Source organism: Ranitomeya imitator, chromosome 10, assembly GCF_032444005.1.
Source record: "Ranitomeya imitator isolate aRanImi1 chromosome 10, aRanImi1.pri, whole genome shotgun sequence".
Classification (NCBI taxonomy): Eukaryota; Metazoa; Chordata; class Amphibia; order Anura; family Dendrobatidae; genus Ranitomeya; species Ranitomeya imitator.
In genome coordinates this window covers 132,747,859-132,774,370 of record NC_091291.1, presented here as the reverse complement: position 1 = coordinate 132,774,370, position 26,512 = coordinate 132,747,859, and the positions used below count along the sequence as shown (strand labels likewise).

General features: G+C 45.9%; 1 protein-coding gene across 8 annotated transcripts in view; it reads right to left on the bottom strand.

Annotated features, from left to right (window-relative positions):
* Positions 1-26,512, bottom strand: part of CADM1 (cell adhesion molecule 1) — a 232,581-nt gene that overhangs the window by 117,743 nt on the left and 88,326 nt on the right. For 4 of the 8 annotated variants that reach the window (XM_069741373.1, XM_069741371.1, XM_069741366.1 and 1 more), the window contains exon 2: positions 2,373-2,450. The exons of the other annotated variants lie outside the window; for them this stretch is intronic. In XM_069741373.1, the coding sequence (XP_069597474.1) occupies positions 2,373-2,450 (78 nt within the window). The remainder of the gene's footprint in view (positions 1-2,372; positions 2,451-26,512) is intronic. 8 annotated transcript variants of the gene reach the window in all.

Genomic DNA, 26,512 nt, shown 5'->3' with positions numbered 1-26,512 from the left:
AAAAATATTTTCTAACGATGTAAAAAAAAAAAAAAAAAAAAGAAAAAGGATGACCCGATATTTGATAGTGTGAAGTGTCAGCCGCCCGCGGTTCACTACATTAATGTACGCATCAGTGTTCACAGTCAGCGATTTTCAGAGTAACTGCAACAGCATTCGTGTTAGAAAACATTACAGGGATAATGGAAAAAATGCCCACTTCATTACATCTGTCCGTGCTGGTTTACTATGCAGATGACTGAGTTATGTGCAAACGGTTAAACCAATTTACCTTCACCGCGGAGCAGAGAAACGTAAAATCCAGGGAAAAAGTCCAAATAATGACTGAAATCTAATATAATATCAAATCTGCGGCTCTACTGATTGCCAGTTTAGACTAGCGGCATTATCGCAACGCTGGCCCCAGTTGTGCACTCTCTGTAGCTGTAAACAGAGGTAACATTACCTCTGTAGCATCAGAGGGGCACTGAAGCTGGCCAATTCCAGCAATCCTGCTAGCTTTAAAGCTGCACTTACAATTTCTGTTGGGAAGAGCTTGTGAGCACTGTAAATGCTAAAATGTTGGAGCAGTAGCTGGTAACAAGTCAAAAAGTAGAAAATTGAGCAGCATGAATCAGGTGAGGATAGTCATTTAAAGGGAATCCGTCTCTGAGTCTTACACTGATCCCAAGACTGAGGCTTCAAGGTGGCCTTGAGTAGCCCCAGTAGTCTCGAAGACAATGACTAAAGTGCCAATTACTCCATTGAGGTGGGCATCGTCACGACTCCTATCATTCGATTAATGGAGGAACAAGTGATGGAACCACCACAATCAAAAAGTTGTCATACACAACCCTTCCAAATTAAACAACATGCCCTATCGTTTATTTATGAGAGAATATCTTTGGCAATTGCATGACCACAGCAGGCCTATCGGTGATTTCTTGGGTTCCTAACCTGTTTCCAATAAAAAGGTTAATGCTCAGTATTATATTATGGGATCCACATTGTAGCAACCAGTCAGTTTCATCTCCATAGACATTTTTCCTTCAACACAAAAATCAACTGCCACCAAAAATTCACCCAGCGAAAGAAAATTTCAGAATAAAGCAATGAAAAATGTGCCCTAAATGAAACAAAAAGTGTACTTATTTAATCAAACATCCTTTATCTTCTCCATAATTACCACTTCTGTACAAAAAAATAAAGAGGTTGTCCTCCACGTAACCGCACACTTCTGACCTTGCACCACCGATGACTTCTAAACGACTTGTAGAGGTCTATATTTAGAAGACGGGGTTAAACGATACAATGTTCACAACAACAAGGTCGTCTGTGGTGAAATTTTAATTATGTTTTTGAACATTTCATTTTGTCAGGATAAATCAATTTTAGAAGATCACAGATACATTAAGTTTGAGAACTTCAGGTTCTTGGTTCTGGAAGATCAAGGTTTGCAACAAAAAAGCCATTTGACTTTCTCTTCGAGACCACATATGCAAGAAGCGCCATCATACCCCTCCAAGAAACAATTTACAACAAATCACATCGATGTAATAAGGACTAGAAGCTAACAACAACAAAAAAACACAACATTTAATGGGTCAATAAAAGACTTGACAAAAGAGCATTTCCCACCTAAATCAAAAAATTACAAGTAAATAGAAGTTCCTGAGATTTCTTTGTTGAGTTGTAGGAAATTATTTTCTGTCTTTACTTGAGCTGAGCAAACAGATTTGCTGGATCCTGATCTGACAACCAAGTTGGTAGTTCGTTGCAACTGATCCAGGACCATGCAAATTGTCGGTATGCCCGGATCCTCTTCTGATTAGTAGGTCAAGCTTGACAACATTATTTTGTTGTGACAAGCAGGATGTCAAGGTGGGGTGACTATTCAGAAGAGGAGGCGGGAATGCCGGCAAGTTGGCAGAGGTTTGCAGGGGTCTAGCTATGGACCATAGAAGTGGCCGCTAAATCAGGGTCTCGTGTACTGTCTTGCTCAACTCTGGCCGTTACACCATACAAATAAGAATGACGATAATCAATTTGGTAGCCATAACCGATTGGGTAGAGGTGGTGTTTCCAAACCTCCTAACTAGCTGCAATATTTCTTCTTCTCTATGCTGTTAGGGTAGCGGTGGTCACTCATTTTTTTTTTCCCATTTCGACAGTACAATATAAATTTTATTTGCAAGAGAATTTTTTTTGATTTGAAGGAAATAATGCTCTATAGAAGAACAGGCGAGGGAAAGAAATGCAAAAATGGTTTGATGAATGGCAACGATAATGAAAAAGGGATCACCTTCACTGGGGAACTAATGGGTTCCAAAACAATGAGGAGGTCTACGCCTGGTGACACAGACACAATACAACGGGTAGACACTGTCACATACCAGAGCTTTGTAGTTGCTCATAGAACGAATCAGGTATGGCAAAGTTTTCTGAGGAGCCATGGAGACTGGAACTTCGCCCTGACAGAGACAAGACACACGGTGAACGTTCTGCAGATGTGCACGCAGCATACCTTCTGCTCCCCTCCTGGCACAAGAACACACACGGCGTCTGCTCACATAGTCATAGTGAAATCAACCTGTTGTGTCGGGACATAATGGCTCCTTGAGCCTGTAATCAGACACAATTACTCACCCCTCACTGAGCAGAAGAGTGAGGAACCGTCCCATGACAACGACGCTCGCTTAGATCCTATGGTTTTAATCAACTTGTATGGCAGCCCTCAAGAATCTCATCTTCTGCCCCTCTACCTCATTGCTCTTCTACCCTTATAAGCCTCCGCTATTGACTGCTCCCGATTCATACGTCCGTTTTTCCCGTACATGTCCTATCCATCCTCATCATGGATTAAAATCGGCACCCATTATAGTCTAAGGGGAGAGGGGAAACGCCTGACAACACTTTGGTTTCTGCTGCAGAAAAATCTTATGCATATATTAAACGTGTGCACATAAACAACACGGAGCAAGCACTGATGAAAATATGATGCAAAAACTATAACTAAAAATCACTCAATTTTTTTCACATATTAGAAAATAAATGGTCATCTCTAAGAGGCCTTCAGGCACCCAACATACATTCGATTAAATTCAACCGAATCCATGGATTTCAGAGGACCTGGATGATCATATAGTGCATATGGGATGCCTCCGGTCTCTCTCCCGATTGATGAGGAGGATAGGGCAGATTAATTCATTCTCCTCATCTTTTTTTGATCTCAGTGGTGATAAGCCGCTGCCAGATGTGCCTGTCAGTAGTTGCTTCTTCTCTTCCCATGGATAATACATGAATGCTTGGCTAAACGTACATTTGACCATAAATACATTTATCCACAAATGCATAATTTGAAGCTGGTAGGCCCCAATATAAAGAATCCATCAGGGCCCCCAACCATCAAAGCTATTTAGTACTGGTCTTCATACATAGGACAAAAAGGACCTTTTTGGCCTTAGACTCCAGGGCAAAACTACAACTCATCTCCGTTTGGCTAAAAAGTGATCATGCGCCTTAGCATGGCCAACTCTACATACTCTACTCCGTGGACTGTTTTTCTACAGTCTCAATGCGGCTGTGTCATGGGTCAACTTGACCCTATCTGTGCAGAACAACCCTTCATTCAAGGGTTACACCATCCTTCTTCTGCACACAGACTAGAAAAGAAGATGTTTACAGGAAGGAAGCTCGTTTTGATGTCTGCTCTTGGGCTTTTTCTCTTCTATGCACACGCCCTGCCAATTCTGGTGTCCTCTCTACAGAATTTCCATCTCCCACCACATTTCCCTTCCTCCAGATTTGCTTGGAATAATACAGAATGTGGCAGGTCGGTAATGGCACCGTGGTGCAATGTTGCTCTTCCATATTACCCATAGTATTTGCTTTGCTAATAACGTCAGTTACTGCCGGAATTGTCCTAATTAGTAAGGTAAACTGGCTGCCTGGCCTGGATAACTGAACGCTCATGTACAGAGATTCTTCTGAGAACGTACAGCCCACATATTCCCAGCCAGGAGATTAAGCGGCATGCATGCCGACCTGCCAAACAAGGAGCTGGCACCGGGGCACAGGCCATTGGCAGCAGCCATCTGGGCAGTAATGTGTAGGTATGAAGGACAGGTGCGATATTACATTGAACACTGAAAAGCGTAAATTAAGGCCAGAAGGAAGCACGGATCAGCAGAAAATGGCAATGTTATACACACATATATAACACAGGATAAAGAGGCGGCATCAGTCCAGATTACCCACACTTGGTTAGCACATTCCTCTACCACGTAGCTGACTTCCCGCAGCTTTGAAAGCGTACGTGGCAGACAAGATTTTCATTTGCAGATCACTAGACTCCGATGAACGGAGACCTCGGTTACAATCTGTACAGTGCCCCGCATTCCGTGCCAACACTTTGCTGCATGTTTTCGACGTTGTCTCGTAATATCGAGTTGAAACAACAAGTACAAATGTTAAAATGCAAAAATCGCTAGTACGAGACATTGAGAAGGTGGTGAAGGACGTTTCTCAAGCATCTGATGAAAATTCACAGTAATTATGGAAGAACTTCTGCAGTTTTCAGGCTCAGGGTTATATCCCTTGAAGCATAAAAAAAAAACTAAAAAAAAAAAACACACGAGATGTTATTAAAAGTGATCCAGCCCTGGAATGTATTTCCATACATTGTACTTTATGGATTTCAGGCATGAGATATGTCTGAAGACAGAAAAGGTTGTTCTTCCGCGGTTATATAACATGGCCGTAGATGTAACGCGAAGATGGAGAGGTCAATGGTGCTTCGATGGCGAGTAAGGATTGTACATGCTTGCAAATTTTCCAAGGTCACATAAGGTCAACTTTGGTCAAAACTCAAGGAAAACCACTCTTAATTTCATAGGTGCTTTTACTATAGGTATAAGGACAAGGCAAACGCCAACAAGTTCTCCATCCTTGGGTGGTCTCAGAGAGTTTGGTCTTTATCCTTGGTCGTATTGTCAGACTTGTTAACCTTCGTCCGGCTGTACAACTGTAACTATTCCGTTTTAAAATTGCAATAACTTTTTTTTTTTTTCGAAAAGCCGTAGAGGGCTGAAATTTCGTGACATCTCTGCAGTTTTGGTCTAGAATATATTGGCCAAATTTCAATAAACTATATATGAAGGTACAATTGTACCTCTGCAGCCTGTTAACGTTGTAAAATTATGCAGCCTGACGAAGGTTAAAAAGGTCGAACGTTGACTTACAGGAAATCTACCTCCACTTGGCAGAAGTATGGAGAATGCTTTTGAGAACGACGTACGACCCACATTTTTCCATCCGGAAGATTAAACTTCATGCATGCTGACCTTCCTAACAAAGGTCTGGCACAGGAGCAAGTTATAAGGCTCAAAATTTTAATTATTTTTATTTTTCTATAGGGTAGCTACCTCTCGTGGGTGGTATTTGTAAGAGAGGTTTATTTTGCTGTAAAAGATTAAAACTGCAAAAGCAAATCCAATGAAAATATATTCATCAGCAATAAATTGTTAGATGGATGGAGTTTTGGAAACCTTATTCAGGTGTACCATTCTGCCATGTCTGAACATGACCCAACAGTTATAACAAGACCAGTGAACATGAATTTTTAACTTTTCGTTAGGGAATCACCAGCTGGTTCTAGAAGATTGTTCTATACTACGACAAGACCACGTCAATTTACTGTCTTGTGTTTACTGGGCAAAATGATGGCTCAGTGGATAGCGTTGACAACGCTGGGGTCAAATCCCACCAAGGACAATATCTGAAAGACGTTTGTATGTTCTCCCCGTGTTTGCGTGGATTTCCTCCAGGATCTATGGCTTCCACCCACACAAAGGCATACTGATAGGGATTGTAGATGGTGAGACGCGATTGGTACAGTGATGATGATATGCCTGCGCAGTGCGGCAGAATACGATGGCGCTATGATGGCCAAATGGTTGAGATGAGACATTATGAGGCGTGGAACAATCGCACAAGATTTTCTAAGTATTAGCCACAATTGTGCTGCCGCATTTCACCATCTGGGAGAAAATTATAGAAATTTCTATTCGGATGTTTCAAGTTCATCACAGAGTGATTGATTACACAGGCACAGAACTGGGAAAAGGCAAAGACAGGATGCCATGCAAAGCTGCACAGCATCTTGGGGGTCTATGGACATTTAGGAGACAGTTAGGGTAGATACCAAGGTACAAAATAATTCAGAAATGAACAACAGTTTTATAGGACACTATAAATTTGATCTCTCGCTCTGATATACACTGATCAAATTAGGTCTACCTTCAACCTTAAACTATGATGGATGATTTTGGGACATGTATGAGTATTATACATAGATTTATGCACATTCGACAATTATGTACATGGATGAAAAAAAAAGGAGTCGGGTATAGGAGTAATGTGAACTGTTCTGTAAGTTCTTCGTTATCTCAAGACGTAAGCCGCAAACATCTTTTCACCTCCCCATCCAAAGGCTCAGCAGTCAGCTGGCGAAATCTTGTTAACTCAAATGATCGAGAAATATTACTTCTAGATTTCGGAGCTTGTGCTTGCCAAGATGTGACTATCGGTGACACTAATGTGAAGCAGCGGAGACACTGTGCAGTGCGGCCACAGGCACTTTATAACGTGTTCTGCCCAGTTATACGCAAGCCCATGGAAGGGCCGACGATCAAACGTCTCGGCACGGCATAAATATTCCTCCACCATTCTCACCAGCCCATCTCATAATAAATCCGGACAGAAAATCAAACCCATCTCCGAGAGAGAAAATAAGACTTGTGCCCTCTACACCAAATCAACAGACCAAAGAAAATAAATACATCCTACTCCCGAAAGCCAGGAACATAAAATAACGAAAGCAAGGGCCAATCATTAACGGCATCCTACAGAATACGGTATATATGCTACATACCCTGGGGCTTTTCAACTTAAAAGAGCATTAATACATCTCATCTAAAGCTGTATCTGCCCACATTAATGCAATATACCCCCGGCTTCTCCAGAACAAATCCCTTCGTATACGCAAAGATTGGGATAAACAATTTGACGTAATGAAACCAATCCCATAGCGATCACAGCCTCGGCTCTCGCTGGTAGAAAGATGAGAATTATTAGCTTTACTGGGATAACACTACTTGTTAAAAGCTTTGATAACCATACACGGTCAAATCCCGGCAAGAGACGAGGTCACGCAACAGGAGCATCGCCTATAGGACACCTTTAAGTAACTGTGTCGTTAAATATTTAAGAAAATAATTACCGATTTTATACTAAATGTCACATTATAGTATCAAAACGGGAATTATCTTTTCAAATTAACCCAGTCTTGCCATCGGAACAAAGACCCCCCATCTTTGATTTCTAAAACTGGATTCTCTACTTCGAACAACCCTTTGACGATAAGCTGATCGCAAAGTGTCTCCCCACTAGGACTCAATGATCACCTGTGATCGGTAGAGCAACCTGGTAGTAAATATTAAGCATCCCTGCAGCACCCCCGCAGGGGAAATTAAGTATTACACAGGGACAAAAAGAAAACAAATTTCCCGAAGTTCGTTTCTGGCAAATATACTCAATTTGGATGTCAACTCCAATTTGGTCCTAATAGAAAATCACCGTGGATTGACACACAGATTTTTTTTTTTAAATATGCTCTTAGGTCTCTCCAAATATTACATAATTCTAAATAGAGGGGATGAAAAGGTTTAAAAAATAAAATATATCATGCCTCCTGTACTAGGCCGTTACGCCACAGCTCCTGGGTTCTCCGTGCGTTCTTCAGTTTTTCCTCAAATATGGCCAGTAATTGACCTTGCTAGGTCATGTGTGATGCAGAGACCAGAGATTGGCCGGTCACTGGTTTCATAGTCATGATGTACGACCATCATCACATGCATCGTTCCCCGGGTAAAGGACTGAAAACCAGTTGAGATGAGCTGCCATGGCATAACAACAAATGTGGGGTGCATTGAACAGTGAAGTATGAGATCCTTTATTATTTTTACCCCTTCTCAATCCTCAAAAGACGACAAAGAATGGAAATTTTGGGGAAAAAACAAGTGTAATTTGTTATGGATTGAATCCCTTGTCTTAAAAGAGTGAGTTGGAATTAAAAATATCATCTATGTAATGTAGGGCAGGCCCGGCCCTCCAGTGCGAGACAGACAGAATGTACCAGAGTGTATCATAACAAGTGTTTGAAAAGGAACAATCCCTTTAACATCAATATTAACTTATAGTGGCACATTAAAGCCCGTGGTGACACACTGGAGGTCCAATTCCAGACAAATGAGATCTATCCCATTGTCAAGTGTTGAGGAATATTATGATGTGAAGAAACTTCAGCAGATTTATTTTTTTTTTTTTTAAAGGTGGTCAGAGAGTTAATGAAGTCAAGTAGGTCGCCCTATAAGTGATCGGTGTCGTAAGGTCCCTCCAAGATACTAAAGGTCATGCTTTACCACTGGGTATCCCCTTTTATATGTAAAAGAATAGAGGTCAAAAGGAGTTGTCCATTACTTTTAAATTGATGATCTATCCTCAAGATCAGTGGATGTCCAATAGATCTGTGGTATTCCACTGTGTATATCTGGTCACCGGTGGAGGTGGTGACACCTGGTTGTTGGGAGGGTCAGTTAATGGAACTTCATCCAAACCTGAGTATAAAGTCAGCAATATAAAAGTAGTAGGCAAGCCTTTTAAGGGTTATGCGCACAAGTCTTTTTGCTGAATTTTTGGAAGAAGAACAGAGCGAAAACTTTCAAAATCCTCCTCAGATACTCAAAGCTCCTTGAAAACCCAAGAGTTTTTACTCCAAAAACTCAGTGTGCACATACCCCACGTATTCCATTAAATTCGAGCCACCAGAAATCTTGGCATACACCTTTGCAAGTCATATTAAGGAGGAGCAGTAGACCGCCACACACAGAGCCTGAGGACCTTTATTAAGGACAAGGTTAGTGTATAATGATACTAAAAAAGATTCTAATTAATAGGGATTATATATCTAAAAAAGAAAAAAAACCATGCAAATAAATCAAGTTAATAATAGGGCATGCATGGACAGGCCGGTCTTCTACCCAACGTATGTGGTAGGCGTTCCATTTCATAGGTCTTTGTATGTTGTGTCTTACATCTTGCCGTCCGATAGACGCGGCTCAATCCCATTGTGTGAGATTCACTGAGGATTCTTCTAATAAAATCTCCAATCTCTGCCCAATGGAGCAATGGAGTAACGCGGTCATGTACGCCGGCATCACAGGAGATAAAACGCACACCGCTGATCCCACAAGAGTATCATGAAGAGACACCTTCTGCTTTCGCTGATCCCTGTGGTGTCTATAGAGTGGGATTAAACCACTCGCAGTGATAGCGGCACCACTTCACTTAATAAAGAAAAAGGTACTGCTGCACCTGCTCACGAGATGGAGGGTCCCCAATGATACCCGTTATCCCCCCTCTCTCCACGGTGCACAGAATAGGCATTGGGAAAACGCAGGAGTGAAACCGCACGCCACAAGGAGCACGGGTTTGTTTGTTTTTATTGCTTCTCGTTCACAGCTAAATACATTTATTATTATTTCCACATTAAAATAAAAAACAGAAGAGGGCCCACCACAGATTGCCAACAGGACCCCTTTTATCTTTGAATCCTCCCTCCAAGTCCTTACTACATCCTAGAAAAAGGTAAGGAGGCTTATCCCACTCTTATATTAAAGGTACAGCACAGAACGTGCAAGGAAAATAAGCTGGAGGCCGCCATTCTCTGCAACCGGCAGTGTTGCATTTGTTTACTTGGGGGTTATGGGAAGTAAAAACTTAGTAGATATTCACATCATGATTCCAGGCAGTAACCCAACGGGGTCTCATTATGATTTCCAGAATTCTCAAAATCCCATTCCAGTTAATAGCATCTTCATCCTAAACTTTGCCACGTGAAGCTGAATTCCGCATTGACATCAGAGATGGCGGTCTACCCATTAACCAATAGAAATATGCTCTATATATACATTTTATTATTATTATTACTATTATTATTACATGTAGTGGCAAGAATCCAATTTAATCCCAGAAAACCCTAAGACATTCTTGACCTCCCTGTAAACGGAAGACTAGAGGTGATCGATATTCCTACTAGCGGTGAACTACATAATGCCATACAAACAGCTGCCGGAGAGTCGACTGAAATGAGACGTCATGGGAGATACAGATCAGCAGCAAACGTTGGCGATCTAATCCTTAGCTTTTCAGCAAATATTCTCTTTGGGGGATATCCTTTAAAAAAGATAGTAAGAAAATAGGTCATTACTGAGGTCAAAAGGCTTCCTGGAGAAAGCTGTACATTGTAGCCTGAGAAGATTACGTTGACGTTCTCTTGGCTAGAATTGACCTCAGGTTTTAACATGGAGTACATGCATTCCTTTTAAAGGGTTATTCCTAAATTAGTAAGTTATCTCCTATCCAGAAGGGTAGCATAGAGGATACCTTACTGATCCCTGAAGGTTTATCCTCTTGAGCCCACCACAATCCCGAGAACGATGCACAACGGAGCCAGTCTTGAATGGGGTGGAGGTGCTCATGCTCTACCCCAGCTCCATTCTTTGGACTATGGGACTTCCCTAAAAAAGTTGAACGCTGTACTCGGCCTCAGGGCTGTGGAGTCTGAGTTGGAGTAGGCATAAAATAGACCAGACTCCTAAAATATAAAATAAATTGGTTTTAGTACAGGATGTGCTGTAAATATTTTCATAATTTGGGAAAGTTGTAAAATGTCCTACAAATGTCTGTTCTATTCCTGATCTAAGGATCTCGGCTTTTAGTTAAGATGACTCTGTGCTTCACTTTACATATGTGCTCACTAGTGACCACTGACCAGTGCTGTGGAGTCATACAAGAGATGAATCTGTGCTGCACTTTACGTACATGCTCAGTGACCAGTGCTGTGGAATCAGAGTTGTGGAGTCGGAGTCAAAAGTCTGGAAAATTGAGGAGTCGAAGTCAAAGGTTTGGCTTTCCGACTCCACAGCCCTGTTAAAATGGCCTTCTTCTGGCAGTCACATGGACAACGAATGGAGTGGAGAGAGCACTTGCACCGCCAACCTATTCAAGATGGGGTTGTGCAGAGTCCTGTTTTCGTTATCAATTAGGTTACCAGCGGTCGGAGAAGAGTTGGAGTATGGTCTTGTGGATGACTATAGCAAAACCTCTGTTGAGTCTGTAATCAATAAGACTAGAAATTGAAAAATCCAACCTGTCCAATTTAGGTCCCCACACAACAAAGACTTTTGAGAAGGTCTACCAGTCATGGCAAATGGAGATATGCCAGTAGACGTAATATACCGTAAAAGTCTATAAATCCAGTCCCACGCCTTTAATAAAATTGGTGCCCAAATTAATAATTATCAGAATATTGGTAAGAGCCCCCTATTTAAGAGTCTGAAAACGAGATCATCACTTAGCAAGGAAGACACCTGATTCTCTGCACTACTTATTACTTACACCCTATGGATATTAAAACTATCAGGTATTTGATCGATTCAGGAAAAGCTTCATGAAGAATGATGGCCACATTTCTACAGAGGTCTCACAAAAGTAAAAACTATCAGCCGGTACAAACAGATGGCATAAAGATGCCGGACACGTGTGGAGCAGGTGGGGCACGCTACATATGTGGGTCCTGGTAGTAACTTATAGAGGTACATTCCTTTAGTCCTTTCATCTCAAGACGCTTTAACAATATGATACTTCTCTAAAGCACTTCCTGAAAATATTAAAACATTTTTTTTTACAAAATCTGGTGAGAAAACTGCACGACAACCACAAGGGTCATCATAACCGGTCATCCAGCTTTGCTGCCAGAGTTGTGTAGATTTGCAGTGATACTGCAGAGAGTCTAAGAATGGGTAACACCCCTGCGGAGCCTATATCTGTTGCAGTAGTTATCACAAAGCTTCCACTGGAATTAAAAATAAAGTGAGAAAAGGATTTACAGAAACTTAACAAGAACAAAACTCAAGGTGACATTATGGTCTTTGATGCCTCGGATTAACAGTATGAATGCTTAACACTAGAAGTCCCAGAGAGGGGTCATTTAACATTTCTACCTTTGGAACTCGAAATTTCTGGGACTTCTAGTGTTAAAGAGGTCCTGTCACTTGCCATAAACTTATTTTTACCTGGTGTAAATGCTGATGTTCTCATGAAACTGGCGATGTTTTTCTTTTTTTCCGCGCCTCTCAGTTACTAAGATTTGACCCACTCTTCCCTGCATAGAAATTTAGTTTTGTTAGCTAAATAGGAGTGGTTCTCAAAAGGACACCCACAGAGAAGGGCTCATGACCACACCCACATGGCTAGCAAGATTAGATTTATATACAGTGAAGGAGGGGCCATATCTTAGTAACAGGGTACTGCAAAAAAACAACAACAAAAAAAAACAAACAATGCCAGATTTAGGAGAATAGCAGTATTTACATGGAGTATCCATAATATACATTTGTGGCAGGTCCACTTTATGATGAAGGTTGGGTTCCTTGCATCTTCTCTTGCACAGATCTCGGCCAGGGGGTTCTGCCTTAATGTAGGTTTTTATCTACTAGTCTACCACATGAGACAAATAGCAATGGAAAAGAGGAGTCTAAAGTTTCATATTTTAGAGTTCATTGGCCTCCTACAAGCTACATCTCTGGAACACCCGAATACCATTTTTGGGCTCGATAGGAGAGACTTCTGGAAGGAGCGTTCAACATGAAGAAGAATGATCTGAATTTAGCCAAATAGGGGTTGGCCATAAAATGGACATTGGAACTAAACACCAGAAGTGCGAAAGATCAAGTGAAATTTGTGCCAATCCGCGATGATTCAGATGACTTCCTAGAGATCAGTGATGCAACATCCGGGGTCTGACAAAGTGGTCATGAAATAGTACGTCACTGCGGATAATGCCACTGAGGCACTACTTATGGTTACCAATGTCATTGCGAGAAGAGCAGGGGACCACTGTTCTCCCGGATGGGAAGACCCTCGAGGGCGGTTTAAGCTTTCGGTTTATCACAAATTGTGCACCACTGGTTGTTTAGATCTTAGTCATCCACAAATTTAGGCAAAATGGCCAAATTATTAACAAGCACAATAATGCTAATTTTTGGCATTCCGTATAAATGCTACCAGGATTGTATGCATCGATTGGCATGACGATCCAGGTGAACCTCTCCATTAGGCGATACACATGACCAGTCGGGAGGATATTCTACGTGTGATTTTCCATGTCTCCCTCACCCTCTTTGACAGTCACCAGCCTGCCAGATTTCACAAAGGTTGGACAGGAAAGGGTTTAGCGTAGAGTCCAGCACAATGCAAACTCATTAAACGAGCGTTGGAATAGGAAGTGGAGGATCCAGCTGACAGTCATTTGGCTCCAGTATTAATGGGAGGCTGGCAGCGTCCATGCAGAGACCGAGCAAGAGGAAAAACACAAAAGGAGCCGGAATGAAATGTGCCCAGCGCCTCTCGCCACTTAACAAGCAATCTTCACTATTCATAACGAGGAATGTCTCCGAGACGGGGGTCACTCAATAACAGCACAAAACCTGCAGCCGCTCACTGCACCAGCACAAGAGAGATGTGAGCGACAGCGAGAAGAAAGCCTTAATATCTACCACAGTAATGGCTGTATAATAGACGGAGACAAGAGGAGCCTTGTGTGTCAGAGCGACGTGTGCAAGATCATCTGAAGATTCCTGGGACAAGTCTGATTTCCCATCAAAGAACCAAATCCCTCGATCCCAAATGACCATTAGATGTGCAGCCAAGAATCACTGGCAGAACCTCATTATCTAGGAAAGTATGCAGAAAAAAAATTGTGGTCACGTACAATGATCAATAGCCAATGGCAAAGAATTGGTCAAAGTGGTCAACCGTAGCATCTAATGACCCCATGTATCGGCAGAAAAGCCATGTGTGTGTGTGTGTGTACTCTGTGGCTTTGGAAATCGAGTCCTAGGTATCAAGGTGCAATGAAGGATTGTGCAAAAATTAGCACAGACAACATGCACCAGATATACGCCCAAGCTTGGATTGTTCTCACCGTCAATCTGACGGAAACCTTCATGGCCATCATGGACTCAATTATAAGATATTTGGGTCTGATGGTGACAATTGGATCCATCGTAAAAAAAAAAAAAAGATACGGGAAACAGGGCTATGGAGTCGGAGTCGTGGAGTCGGAGCCCATTTTGGTGGAATCTGAGTTGGTGTCATGGAAATTGAGTCGTCGGAGGTTTGGCTTACAGACTCCACAGCCTTGCCAGGATCTTTGGTGGATATAAAGAAGACCATGAGAAAAACAGCCCAAAAATTATGCCCAGAGAATACCGCATTTAAAAAAAAATAAATAAAAGCATTTTATGTAGTAGTGATATTTTAACTGTTTTAGCTCCCAATGCCCCAAAGAGACACTTTTTGGATCATATTCCGTACCCATAAAGCTGGACTTGGCCATCTCAGCGGTTCCAGGTGAGAACGCTCGATCTCAGTTACATTCAGATGGAGCGTTCCGAGCCCCATTCTCGGGATGGATTGGGGTTCCAGTAGTCCGATCCTCAACAATCAGGAAGTTAGCTCCTTTCCTGTGGATAAGGGATCACGAGGTGCAACAGACAAAAGTTTTTGGAGGCATTAAAAAAAAAAAAAAAAAAAAACTTTCCCCATTTTAGGAACCACTTATTTTTTTAGGGAAGTTTTTTTTCGCTTCCTTCTTTTAGGAAGTATTTATTCTCCCAGAGTCGGTTTTTTTTTTTTTATTGCAGCTCTATGATTGCACAGTTCCTAGTTTGGAGCAGATTCCATTAGGGTATGTTTTAGAGAAGAGAAATGCACTTTTTTGCACTTTTTTTTCCTCCCAGGAGTTTTTTCTTAACTTCTTCAGGAATTAAAAAAAAAAATGCTGATTATACACCAAAGTGGCTTTTCCCTTTTCCAAGTGTTTTTGGAGTGAATCAGTATGAGCACAAGTTTAGTATTTACATCAAGTTTTTATTTTCTTAGCATTTTTGATGCATTTTTACCTGCATGTTTTCTCCTTTCATTTGAATGGGTAAACATGCTGAAAGAATTAAGAAAAAAATAATTTGCATGAGATTTCCGATGTAACATACACTTTTGCTGGTGTTGTAAAACGTTGCGCTTTTTTTTTTTTTTTTTTTTTTTTTTACTACAACACAACTGCATAGTGTGAACAAGCCCTTAAGGTAACAAATGATCGATAGAGGATCCTAGAATGATGTTGCAGACTTTTACGGCCGTGACAAGCGAAAATCCGCCTTCCTCTTTGTTTGTTAATGGAAAAAGGAAAAAAAGCTGAAACGGAAAAAAAAGAAATGTAATTCACCAGTTCTCAATAAGCACATGGCGCGGATCCCTGAGGGCCGCTACGCCGCGCATTAATAGGTGTGCGTCGTGAAGACACCAGGATCGAGTCTCAGTCCATAAAATAATGGGAGCCGGGAAAGATAATGCAGAACATGAACGGCGCAGCGGCGAGAACGCTGTCTGCCAGCACCGGCAGCACTGGGCAGTAACTAAAGAATAAACTGCACTTAGGCTCTAAATGAACAAGTATGGCTAATGATGTATCCTGCAAACGCCGCGTGATCTGGCATCCCCAGTGCAATACTCAGTCTGGCGGACAATTAGCAGCTGTGGCCCGATGTTACAGCGGAGGACTGGACCAATACGGCGGCGCACGTGTCAGAGGTGTCACATTGTACGGATGCATTGTAATTAGAGAGTAAATGAATGGAACGCTACCCTGAAATGTATGCTTGATTAAAGGACTCCGATGTGATAGAGCCGCAGTGAAGAACAGGAGGCAGAATAGTGATCAGTGGGATTAGGGCCACGGCAGAGAGAGTGGGGCGGCAGCGGCACAGAGAAAGAGGAGCCGCAGCGGCACAGAGAAAGAGGGGCCGCAGCAGCACAGAGAGAGCGCGGGGCGGCAGCAGCAGCACAGAGAAAGAGGGGCCGCAGCAGCACAGAGAAAGAGGGGCCGCAGCAGCACAAAGAAAGAGGGGCCGCAGCAGCACAGAGAAAGAGGGGCCGCAGCAGCACAGAGAAAGAGGGGCCACAGCAGAGAGCGGGGCGGCAGCAGCAGCACAGAGAGAGAGCGGGGTGGCAGCAGCAGCACAGAGAGAGAGCGGGGCGGCAGCAGCAGCACAGAGAGAGAGCGGGGCGGCAGCAGCAGCACAGAGAGAGAGCGGGGCCGCAGCAGCAGCACAGAGAGAGAGCGGGGCCGCAGCAGCAGCACAGAGAGAGAGCGGGGCCGCAGCAGCAGCACAGAGAGAGCGAGGCCGCAGCAGCAGCACAGAGAGCGAGGCCGCAGCAGCACAGAGAGAGCGGGGCGGCAGCACACAGAGATAGCGCGGGGCGGCAGCAGCACAGAGAGAGAGCGGGGCGGCAGCAGCACACAGAGAGCGGGGCGGCAGCAGCACAGAGAGAGAGCGGGGCGGCAGCAGCACAGAGAGAGAGCGGGGCGGCAGCAGCAGAGAGAGAGCGGGGCGGCAGCAGCACAGAGAGCGGGGCGGCAGCAGCACAAAGAGAGAGCGGGGCGGCAGCAGCACACAGAGAGAGCGGGGCGGCAGCAGCACAGAGAGAGAGCGGGGCGGCAGCATCACACAGAGAGAGCGGGGCGGCAGCAGCACAGAGAGAGAGCGGGGCCGCAGCAGCACAGAGAGAGAGAGCGGGGCCGCAGCAGCACAGAGAGAGAATGGGACCGCAGCAGCACAGAGAGAGAGAGAGCGGGGCCGCAGCAGCACAGAGAGAGAGAGAGCGGGGCCGCAGCAGCACAGAGAGAGAGCGGGGCCGCAGCAGCACAGAGAGAGAGCTGGGCCGCAGCAGCACAGAGAGAGAGCGGGGCCGCAGCAGCACAGAGAGAGAGCGGGGCCGCAGCAGCACAGAGAGAGAGCGGGGACGCAGCAGCACAGAGAGAGAGCGGGGACGCAGCAGCACAGAGAGAGAGCGGGGACGCAGCAGCACAGAGAGAGAGCGGGGACGCAGCAGCACAGAGAGAGAGCGGGGACGCAGCAGCACAGAGAGAGAGCGGGGACGCAGCAGCACAGACAGAGCGCGGGGCAACTTGCTCAACTTCATAGACATGTGGACTTTTATTACTAATTATTATTGTTTGCGTTCCGCGACAACATTAGCCTACAATTCAAGTTTTCACCTTGGTCAGTAAAAGAGCCGCAAAAGCGTTAACTACACAACAAAAGCCATTTCCTCACTTGCTCCTCAGGTGAAGCTTGTATACTCATTTTAGAGACAGATGGAGAAGGTTAGCATACACAACCTTCCTTCCCTCTCTCCTCATTTTGTTCGGGAGGGCTAAACACCATCTGTTGACAATCAGTCTCATGTGGTGGGCTGTAAGCACAACTATTTAAAGGAGACTGGTCACTTGCCATGAATATGTGATGTTTCAACCTGTTGTAAATGCCGCTGTTCTCCTGAATCCGGCGCAGTTTTCCTTTTCTTCCTGCACTTCTCCATTCCTGAGATACAGCCCCACTTTCCCTGTATATAAATGTAGCATTTTAAGATGAGAGGGCGTGGTCAAGAAAACGGCTACAGGGAAGAGTCGGAGACCACGCCCACTAGGATTAAAGACTAGATTTATATATGCTGAAGAGGGGGCCATATCTCAGGATTGGAGAGACGTAGGAAGAAAAGAAAAACAGCGCTGGATTCAGGAGAACAGCGGCATTTACACCAGGTAATAAAATTACTTATTTATGCCAAGTGATAAGTTCCCTTTAAGCGATCAGCTTGGGCAGCAAAATTGACCAAACTCTTGCATGGTGGCAAAATGCATTTCTAATGATGCGGGTAGACTTTTCCTCTCCCCCAACAGCACCTGCAGTTTAGCTGTTATACGAAGGAGCATGACATGGTTACTGCAGGTGATGTTTGTATCTGCACTTTTCCTGTACACACAAACAAAATAAAAAAAACGGGATCCATCTGAGTAATACACATCGAGCTTTTAACAAATTCTGTTTATAGATATATTTGACATCCACGTTTCTCATTCAAGCCGACTCCAGGCTGAAGGCAAGTGTGAGGGACAATAGAATTCATTCTATTATTCAACAAAAAGTCCCCTCCAAAGGAGATCTGCAAAATACACTCCCCAAAGGGCATCGCTTTTCAAGGTTCCGCTTTGTGCCGCATGTAAAATGATTTAACACATTCCGCCATTCTATGAAAATGTTGGAAACCATGCACGGAAATGTTTTCTGGCTTCTAACAATCTATTGTATGTTTTTTGGAAGCCTGAGTGAGAAGAGAGCTTTTATAATCACTACCAAATAAATCATCGGAGATTAATAAAGTGAATATTAAAGAGGAACTCCAGAATAAACAAACTAAATGGGCCGGAGTGGCTCAACATGCATGGCAATTCTGGGAGATAGCGGTTTTCTTTCATTGTGATAGATATAAGGACAGCTCATAAATATCCTGTCCTTTCTGTCAAGGCCATGTCAAAGCACAAGTTCTATCAACCTCAGAGAATCTGTCACTTGCCATAAATATGTAATTTTTTTTTACCTAGTGTAAATGCCGTTGTTCTCCTGAATCCGGCGATGTTTTCCTTTTTTTCCTGCGCCTCTCCGTTCCCGAGATACAGTCCCTTTTTCACTATTCGTACATCTACTCTATTTAGCCAAGTGGGTGTTGTCTTCTCCATTGACACACAAAGCACCACGCCCTTTTGGCTAGCCAGACTAGATTTATATAAAGGGCCATATCTAAGGAATGGAGAGGCACAGGGAAAAAAAAAGAAACAATGCCGGATTCAGGGGAACAGCGGCAATTACATGGGGGGATAAAAAATTAAATCTAAAAGGTCCCCTTGAAAAGGAGCTGAAATGCAGTGTAAAGTAAGGAGTAAAGTCAATGATATCCCTGAATTTTTTCCCATAGCTAAATAGGACATTGTAGTTTATAAATATTGTGGACCTGATGTTATATGCATGAATACGAGCTTGAACTTCTATATAACAGACAGCTAAGGAGCTGCAGTGTAAAGTAAGGAATAAAGCCTTTATTTTGTGTTGTTGTTGCTAAATTAGTATATAGGAAATTATACAAATGCAGGACTTGTCATGAAAATAAGCGATCCATGTAAGTGATAGAGATTGTGCTTACACATGCTGCAGGGTAAATAACATTAAAAAGAAAAAAATACAGGCAAATTTTCAGCAAATTTAACTTTTAGCCAAATCTACTATTCCAATCACTGTTACTGATAGAGACTTGGATTTCTTCTCCAGATTTCCCGGCTGCCATCGAGCATTAAAAAGGCTTTGATGTAAAATAAACAAAACAAAATCATATAAAATCCAGAAGGGATTACAATGATCCTGCGATCAGACCGGGAGATTTCCAAGAACAGGATGCAGAATTCTTGCGGACTCTGAAATCTGAAGAACGTTCTCGGAAATCTGCGGCCGAGTTGTGGCTTTTCCCTCTGCAATAAATAAATGCTACGCTACATCCGGATGAAAGCTACATTACAGCCTTCCCATATTAATGGACGACCGCCTTATCCATGTGGTGCGAGAAAAGCGACATTATGGCACTGCCCGATGGCAAACCACAAAACAGAACTTCAATACTTAATAGCACAGGACGCTCCACCGACTTTAGATTAGTGCAGTCTTCATGCACTTCTTCTAAAAATACATATTTAAGAAACCACCTATTTAAAGGGTTATGCTCAACATCCATCAGAATCGCACCTCTCTGCCGACTTCCTGCTTGTGATCATGACTTGATCGACAGTTCAGGTCAGCGGCATTGTTGAAAATTGACTCCGCAACATCGGAGGAGAACAGGGATACTTGAGCTAGCCAGAGCATCAGAGCCGCACTTACAAGCTCCATTGCAAAGAGCTTGTCAGCGCTGCACTCCTTGCCTAGGAAGCCATCTGGCACCGATAGACTGCAAAAGACAAGCACCTCGCTCCTTGCATAGGGCCTGCAAGCACCTCGCTCCTTGCATAGGGCCTGCAAGCACCTCGCTCCATGCAGAGCCTGCAAGCACCTCGCTCCATGCATAGAGCCTGCAAGCACCTCACTCCATGCCTAGGGCCTGCAAGCACCTCGCTCCTTGCATAGGGCCTGCAAGCACCTCGCTCCATGCATAGGGCCTGCAAGCACCTCGCTCCATGCATAGAGCCTGCAAGCACCTCACTCCATGCATAGGGCCTGCAAGCACCTCGCTCCTTGCATAGGGCCTGCAAGCACCTCGCTCCATGCATAGAGCCTGCAAGCACCTCACTCCATGCCTAGGGCCTGCAAGCACCTCGCTCCTTGCATAGGGCCTGCAAGCACCTCGCTCCATGCATAGGGCCTGCAAGCACCTCGCTCCATGCATAGAGCCTGCAAGCACCTCGCTCCATGCATAGGGCCTGCAAGCACCTCGCTCCTTGCATAGGGCCTGCAAGCACCTCGCTCCATGCATAGGGCCTGCAAGCACCTCGCTCCATGCATAGGGCCTGCAAGCACCTCGCTCCATGCATAGAGCCTGCAAGCACCTCGCTCCATGCATAGGGCCTGCAAGCACCTCGCTCCTTGCATAGGGCCTGCAAGCACCTCGCTCCTTGCATAGGGCCTGCAAGCACCTCGCTCCATGCATAGGGCCTGCAAGCACCTCCCTCCTTACATAGGGCCTGCAAGCACCTCGCTCCATGCATAGGGCCTGCAAGCACCTCGCTCCTTGCATAGGGCCTGCAAGCACCTCGCTCCTTGCATAGGGCCTGCAAGCACCTCGCTCCTTGCATAGGGCCTGCAAGCACCTCGCTCCATGCATAGGGCCTGCAAGCACCTCGCTCCTTGCATAGGGCCTGCAAGCACCTCGCTCCTTGCATAGGGCCTGCAAGCACCTCGCTCCATGCAGAGCCTGCAAGCACCTCGCTCCATGCATAGAGCCTGCAAGCACCTCGCTCCATGCCTAGGGCCTGCAAGCACCTCGCTCCATGCCTAGGGCCTGCAAGCACCTCGCTCCTTGCATAGGGCCTGCAAGCACCTCGCTCCATGCATAGGGCCTGCAAGCACCTCGCTCCTTGCATAGGGCCTGCAAGCACCTCGCTCCTTGCATAGGGCCTGCAAGCACCTCGCTCCATGCAGAGCCTGCAAGCACCTCGCTCCATGCATAGAGCCTGCAAGCACCTCGCTCCATGCCTAGGGCCTGCAAGCACCTCGCTCCATGCCTAGGGCCTGCAAGCACCTCGCTCCTTGCATAGGGCCTGCAAGCACCTCGCTCCATGCATAGGGCCTGCAAGCACCTCGCTCCTTGCATAGGGCCTGCAAGCACCTCGCTCCTTGCATAGGGCCTGCAAGCACCTCGCTCCATGCAGAGCCTGCAAGCACCTCGCTCCATGCATAGAGCCTGCAAGCACCTCGCTCCATGCCTAGGGCCTGCAAGCACCTCGCTCCATGCCTAGGGCCTGCAAGCACCTCGCTCCTTGCATAGGGCCTGCAAGCACCTCGCTCCATGCATAGGGCCTGCAAGCACCTCGCTCCTTGCATAGGGCCTGCAAGCACCTCGCTCCATGCATAGGGCCTGCAAGCACCTCGCTCCTTGCATAGGGCCTGCAAGCACCTCGCTCCATGCATAGGGCCTGCAAGCACCTCGCTCCATGCATAGAGCCTGCAAGCACCTCGCTCCATGCATAGTGCCTGCAAGCACCTCGCTCCATGCATAGAGCCTGCAAGCACCTCACTCCATGCATAGGGCCTGCAAGCACCTCGCTCCTTGCATAGGGCCTGCAAGCACCTCGCTCCTTGCATAGGGCCTGCAAGCACCTCGCTCCTTGCATAGGGCCTGCAAGCACCTCGCTCCATGCATAGGGCCTGCAAGCACCTCGCTCCTTGCATAGGGCCTGCAAGCACCTCGCTCCATGCATAGGGCCTGCAAGCACCTCCCTCCTTACATAGGGCCTGCAAGCACCTCGCTCCATGCATAGGGCCTGCAAGCACCTCGCTCCTTGCATAGGGCCTGCAAGCACCTCGCTCCTTGCATAGGGCCTGCAAGCACCTCGCTCCTTGCATAGGGCCTGCAAGCACCTCGCTCCATGCATAGGGCCTGCAAGCACCTCGCTCCTTGCATAGGGCCTGCAAGCACCTCGCTCCTTGCATAGGGCCTGCAAGCACCTCGCTCCATGCAGAGCCTGCAAGCACCTCGCTCCATGCATAGAGCCTGCAAGCACCTCGCTCCATGCCTAGGGCCTGCAAGCACCTCGCTCCATGCCTAGGGCCTGCAAGCACCTCGCTCCTTGCATAGGGCCTGCAAGCACCTCGCTCCATGCATAGGGCCTGCAAGCACCTCGCTCCTTGCATAGGGCCTGCAAGCACCTCGCTCCTTGCATAGGGCCTGCAAGCACCTCGCTCCATGCAGAGCCTGCAAGCACCTCGCTCCATGCATAGAGCCTGCAAGCACCTCGCTCCATGCCTAGGGCCTGCAAGCACCTCGCTCCATGCCTAGGGCCTGCAAGCACCTCGCTCCTTGCATAGGGCCTGCAAGCACCTCGCTCCATGCATAGGGCCTGCAAGCACCTCGCTCCTTGCATAGGGCCTGCAAGCACCTCGCTCCTTGCATAGGGCCTGCAAGCACCTCGCTCCATGCAGAGCCTGCAAGCACCTCGCTCCATGCATAGAGCCTGCAAGCACCTCGCTCCATGCCTAGGGCCTGCAAGCACCTCGCTCCATGCCTAGGGCCTGCAAGCACCTCGCTCCTTGCATAGGGCCTGCAAGCACCTCGCTCCATGCATAGGGCCTGCAAGCACCTCGCTCCTTGCATAGGGCCTGCAAGCACCTCGCTCCATGCATAGGGCCTGCAAGCACCTCGCTCCTTGCATAGGGCCTGCAAGCACCTCGCTCCATGCATAGGGCCTGCAAGCACCTCGCTCCATGCATAGAGCCTGCAAGCACCTCGCTCCATGCATAGTGCCTGCAAGCACCTCGCTCCATGCATAGAGCCTGCAAGCACCTCACTCCATGCATAGGGCCTGCAAGCACCTCGCTCCTTGCATAGGGCCTGCAAGCACCTCGCTCCTTGCATAGGGCCTGCAAGCACCTCGCTCCTTGCATAGGGCCTGCAAGCACCTCGCTCCATGCATAGGGCCTGCAAGCACCTCGCTCCTTGCATAGGGCCTGCAAGCACCTCGCTCCATGCATAGGGCCTGCAAGCACCTCGCTCCATGCATAGAGCCTGCAAGCACCTCGCTCCATGCATAGGGCCTGCAAGCACCTCGCTCCATGCATAGGGCCTGCAAGCACCTCGCTCCATGCATAGGGCCTGCAAGCACCTCGCTCCATGCATAGGGCCTGCAAGCACCTCGCTCCATGTCAAGGAAACCATCCACCACTGATGGACTGCAGAGGTGGCCGATAAACTGGGCATCAAGCTGCACTTTACGTGAAAAAAAAAATCCTGTTGTTCTTCAGGATGCAGAGGATTTTTGGTAAAAAGTAAATTGCCAATTTCCATGGTTTGTTTTTCTTTTTCTAGTACAATGATTTTTCAAGTTTAACAATTTAAGAAATTCCATATGTAAAGCAGAAAAACAATGCTCGAAATTTAATGCCGTGAAAACTTCTTTGGATTCTTGTGCTTTATGCTTGGATGCCAAGTTGACCCCATACATGAGATATTAGGATAAATGCTTGATCAGAAAACAGCGAGAACAATGCGGATGCCACCATATAGCACGCCTGGCCAAGCATTGGAGAGAGGAGAATAGGGACATCTCAGACATCATCATATCTCTCCTGAAAACAAAAGGATTCATTTGAAATTCTAGGGACCCGATCCTTCTCTCATCATCGGTTGAGGAAGAGTCAGGCGGGCCTCCCACACATCAGATAGTCAGCCGGTCCTGTTAATGGGTTCAGACAACTTTCATCCGATGTGTATAGGGGTCTCGAGTCTTGGCTGATAATGAATTTGCAACATTAGGAACTACCAATCCTGAGGTCATGTGGATGTCAAAGTCATCATTCCTCCCAAAAGGCCACCTTTACCGGACAGAGCCTTTAGTGGCTTTGACATGTCTGTGCATGTGGAATGGGTGACAGCATGCTGGTTTGATGACCAAGAGCTTAAAGGGACACTGTCACCTGAATTTGGAGGGAACAATCTTCAGCCATGGAGGCGGGGTTTTTGTGTTTTTGATTCACCCTTTCCTTACCCGCTGGCTGCAATATAGGATTGAAGTTCATTCTCTGTCCTTCATAGTACATGCCTGGGCAAGGCAAGATTGTCTTGTGCAGGCATGTACTACGGAGGACAGAGAATGAACTTCAATCCAATATTGCAGCCAGCATGCAGCCAGCGGGTAAGGAAAGGGTGAATCAAAAACCCCAAAACCCCGCCTCCATGGCTGAAGATTGTTCCCTCCAAATTCAGGTGACAGTGTCCCTTTAAAAAAGTTGAAGAGAAAGCAATTAGATGATGGCCAAGGACCTCGTTGTTGAGTAGAGAGTATCCAGGGGCCATGTTGACCATTCCAGAGCCTTCTGAACCTCCTATCTATCGGTACCCTCAACTCCACTTCCAATTCGTTAGCCCGATACAACATCATTGTTCGAGCTCGAACATATGATATTGTGCCAGACTAATGATTCAGAAGAGGCGCTGAGGATTCCAGGATCACAGGTCCAGCAGTCATGTGCTACCGATATGACAGCTGGATGGACCACGGTCATGCAAATCTTTTTGATTATTTTGATTCCTGAGGATTTGAATATAAGAGTGGACAACCCTTTTTGAAAACAGCGCTGTCCATCCATTAAGTCTCCAGAAAGAAGTCAACTTTCGTTCAGCCCTTCACCATAAAAACATCTAGTAGAGACAAATGAAGCCACAGTAGCACTGGCTTCTTCTTCATCACATTGCATAAGTGTCCTTCAGAAGAGATGACCTTGCTGAGGTCTTTAAATATTCCATCCTATGCAGTTCTATGATCTGGGTCATATATAACACCTAACCTCTGGTGTCAATGGCTCCTGTATCCTTGGCTCATCCTCTTCATCATTTCATGTCACATTTATATACTGCACTACATACAAATCATAATGTGTTTGTCTTGGGATTGTCAAAGACAAATGGTTGAGCAACAAAAACAACCGGGTCAGACCTCGCGAGGCCATGAAACTGCCAATAACTGCTACCCGGCTCCTCGAACCACGTCCAGCGCTCAGTTTTGCATCCTATGGGATGTGTAGATGGCGGCACAGTTATGTCACTCTGGTCCAGCGGACCATTTACTCGAGCACGAGAGCCACTTATCTTCTGGAAGTGCCATTACTTTCACGTCGTAGTATTATTAATTAGCAGTTTCCACCGAAACCTAAAGAAATGAACATAATCTGGCAAATATTCGAGTAACTACTTTACATTGCCTGGTGCAAGTAGGAAATAGAAAATACAACAGAAAACAGTGGAGGAACCTATTAAAAGAGATTAGCGTGTGGCACTGGATAACCTCTTTAAAGATCATGACGAGTCATGACAAAACTCTTGTGCATGCCCTCATCATCTCCCGCCTCGACTACTGCAACACCCTCCTCTGTGGCCTCCCCGCTAACTCTTGCACCACTCGTCTGTCCTCAACTCTGCTGCCCGGCTAATCCACCTCTCTCCTCGCTACTCCCCTCTGCAAATCCCTCCACTGGCTCCCAATTCCCCAATGAATCCAGTTCAAACTACTAACACTGATCTACAAAGCCATCCACAAGCTGTCCCTTCCCTATATCTCTGAACTAATCTCCGGTCCTCCCAAGACCTCCTACTCTCCTCCACTTATTCGTTCCTCACACAACCGCCTCCAAGATTTCTCCCGAATATCCCCCATCCTCTGGAACTCCATGCCTCAACACGTCCGACTATCCACCACCCTCGGATCCTTCAGACGGAACCTGAAAACCGATCTCTTCAAGAAATCCTACAGCCTGCAATAACCATTCTGCCGCCTCGCCATCGCCAGACCCGCCTCCTCGCCTCTACCTTCTGTCTCTTCCCCACTATCCCATAGAATGTAAGTCCGCAAGGACAGGGTCCTCTCCCCCCTGTACCAGTCTGTCACTGTAAATTTGTTTACTGTAAACGATATCTATAACTATATGTAACCCCTTTCTCATGTACAGCACCATGGAATTAATGGTGCTATATAAATAAATAAATAATAATAAGGTGGCCATACATCTCAGATAGTTCAGATGGCCACGCGTGATCTCTCTTGTTCATGTTTTCTCTATGGGGATAGGAGAGTAAGCGGCTACTAGGACACATCTGGTGTACCTCATCTGCCCGGAGAACGGAAGGATAGCATTTTCATTCAAACTGATCCTTCGTTCTTCTGATCTCCCGGGAAGAAAGTCACACATATTAAATGGATCCTTTTAAGCTGGCTACACACAGATCTGTTTTCTATCCTTAAGGCGTAGGCAAACTGCCA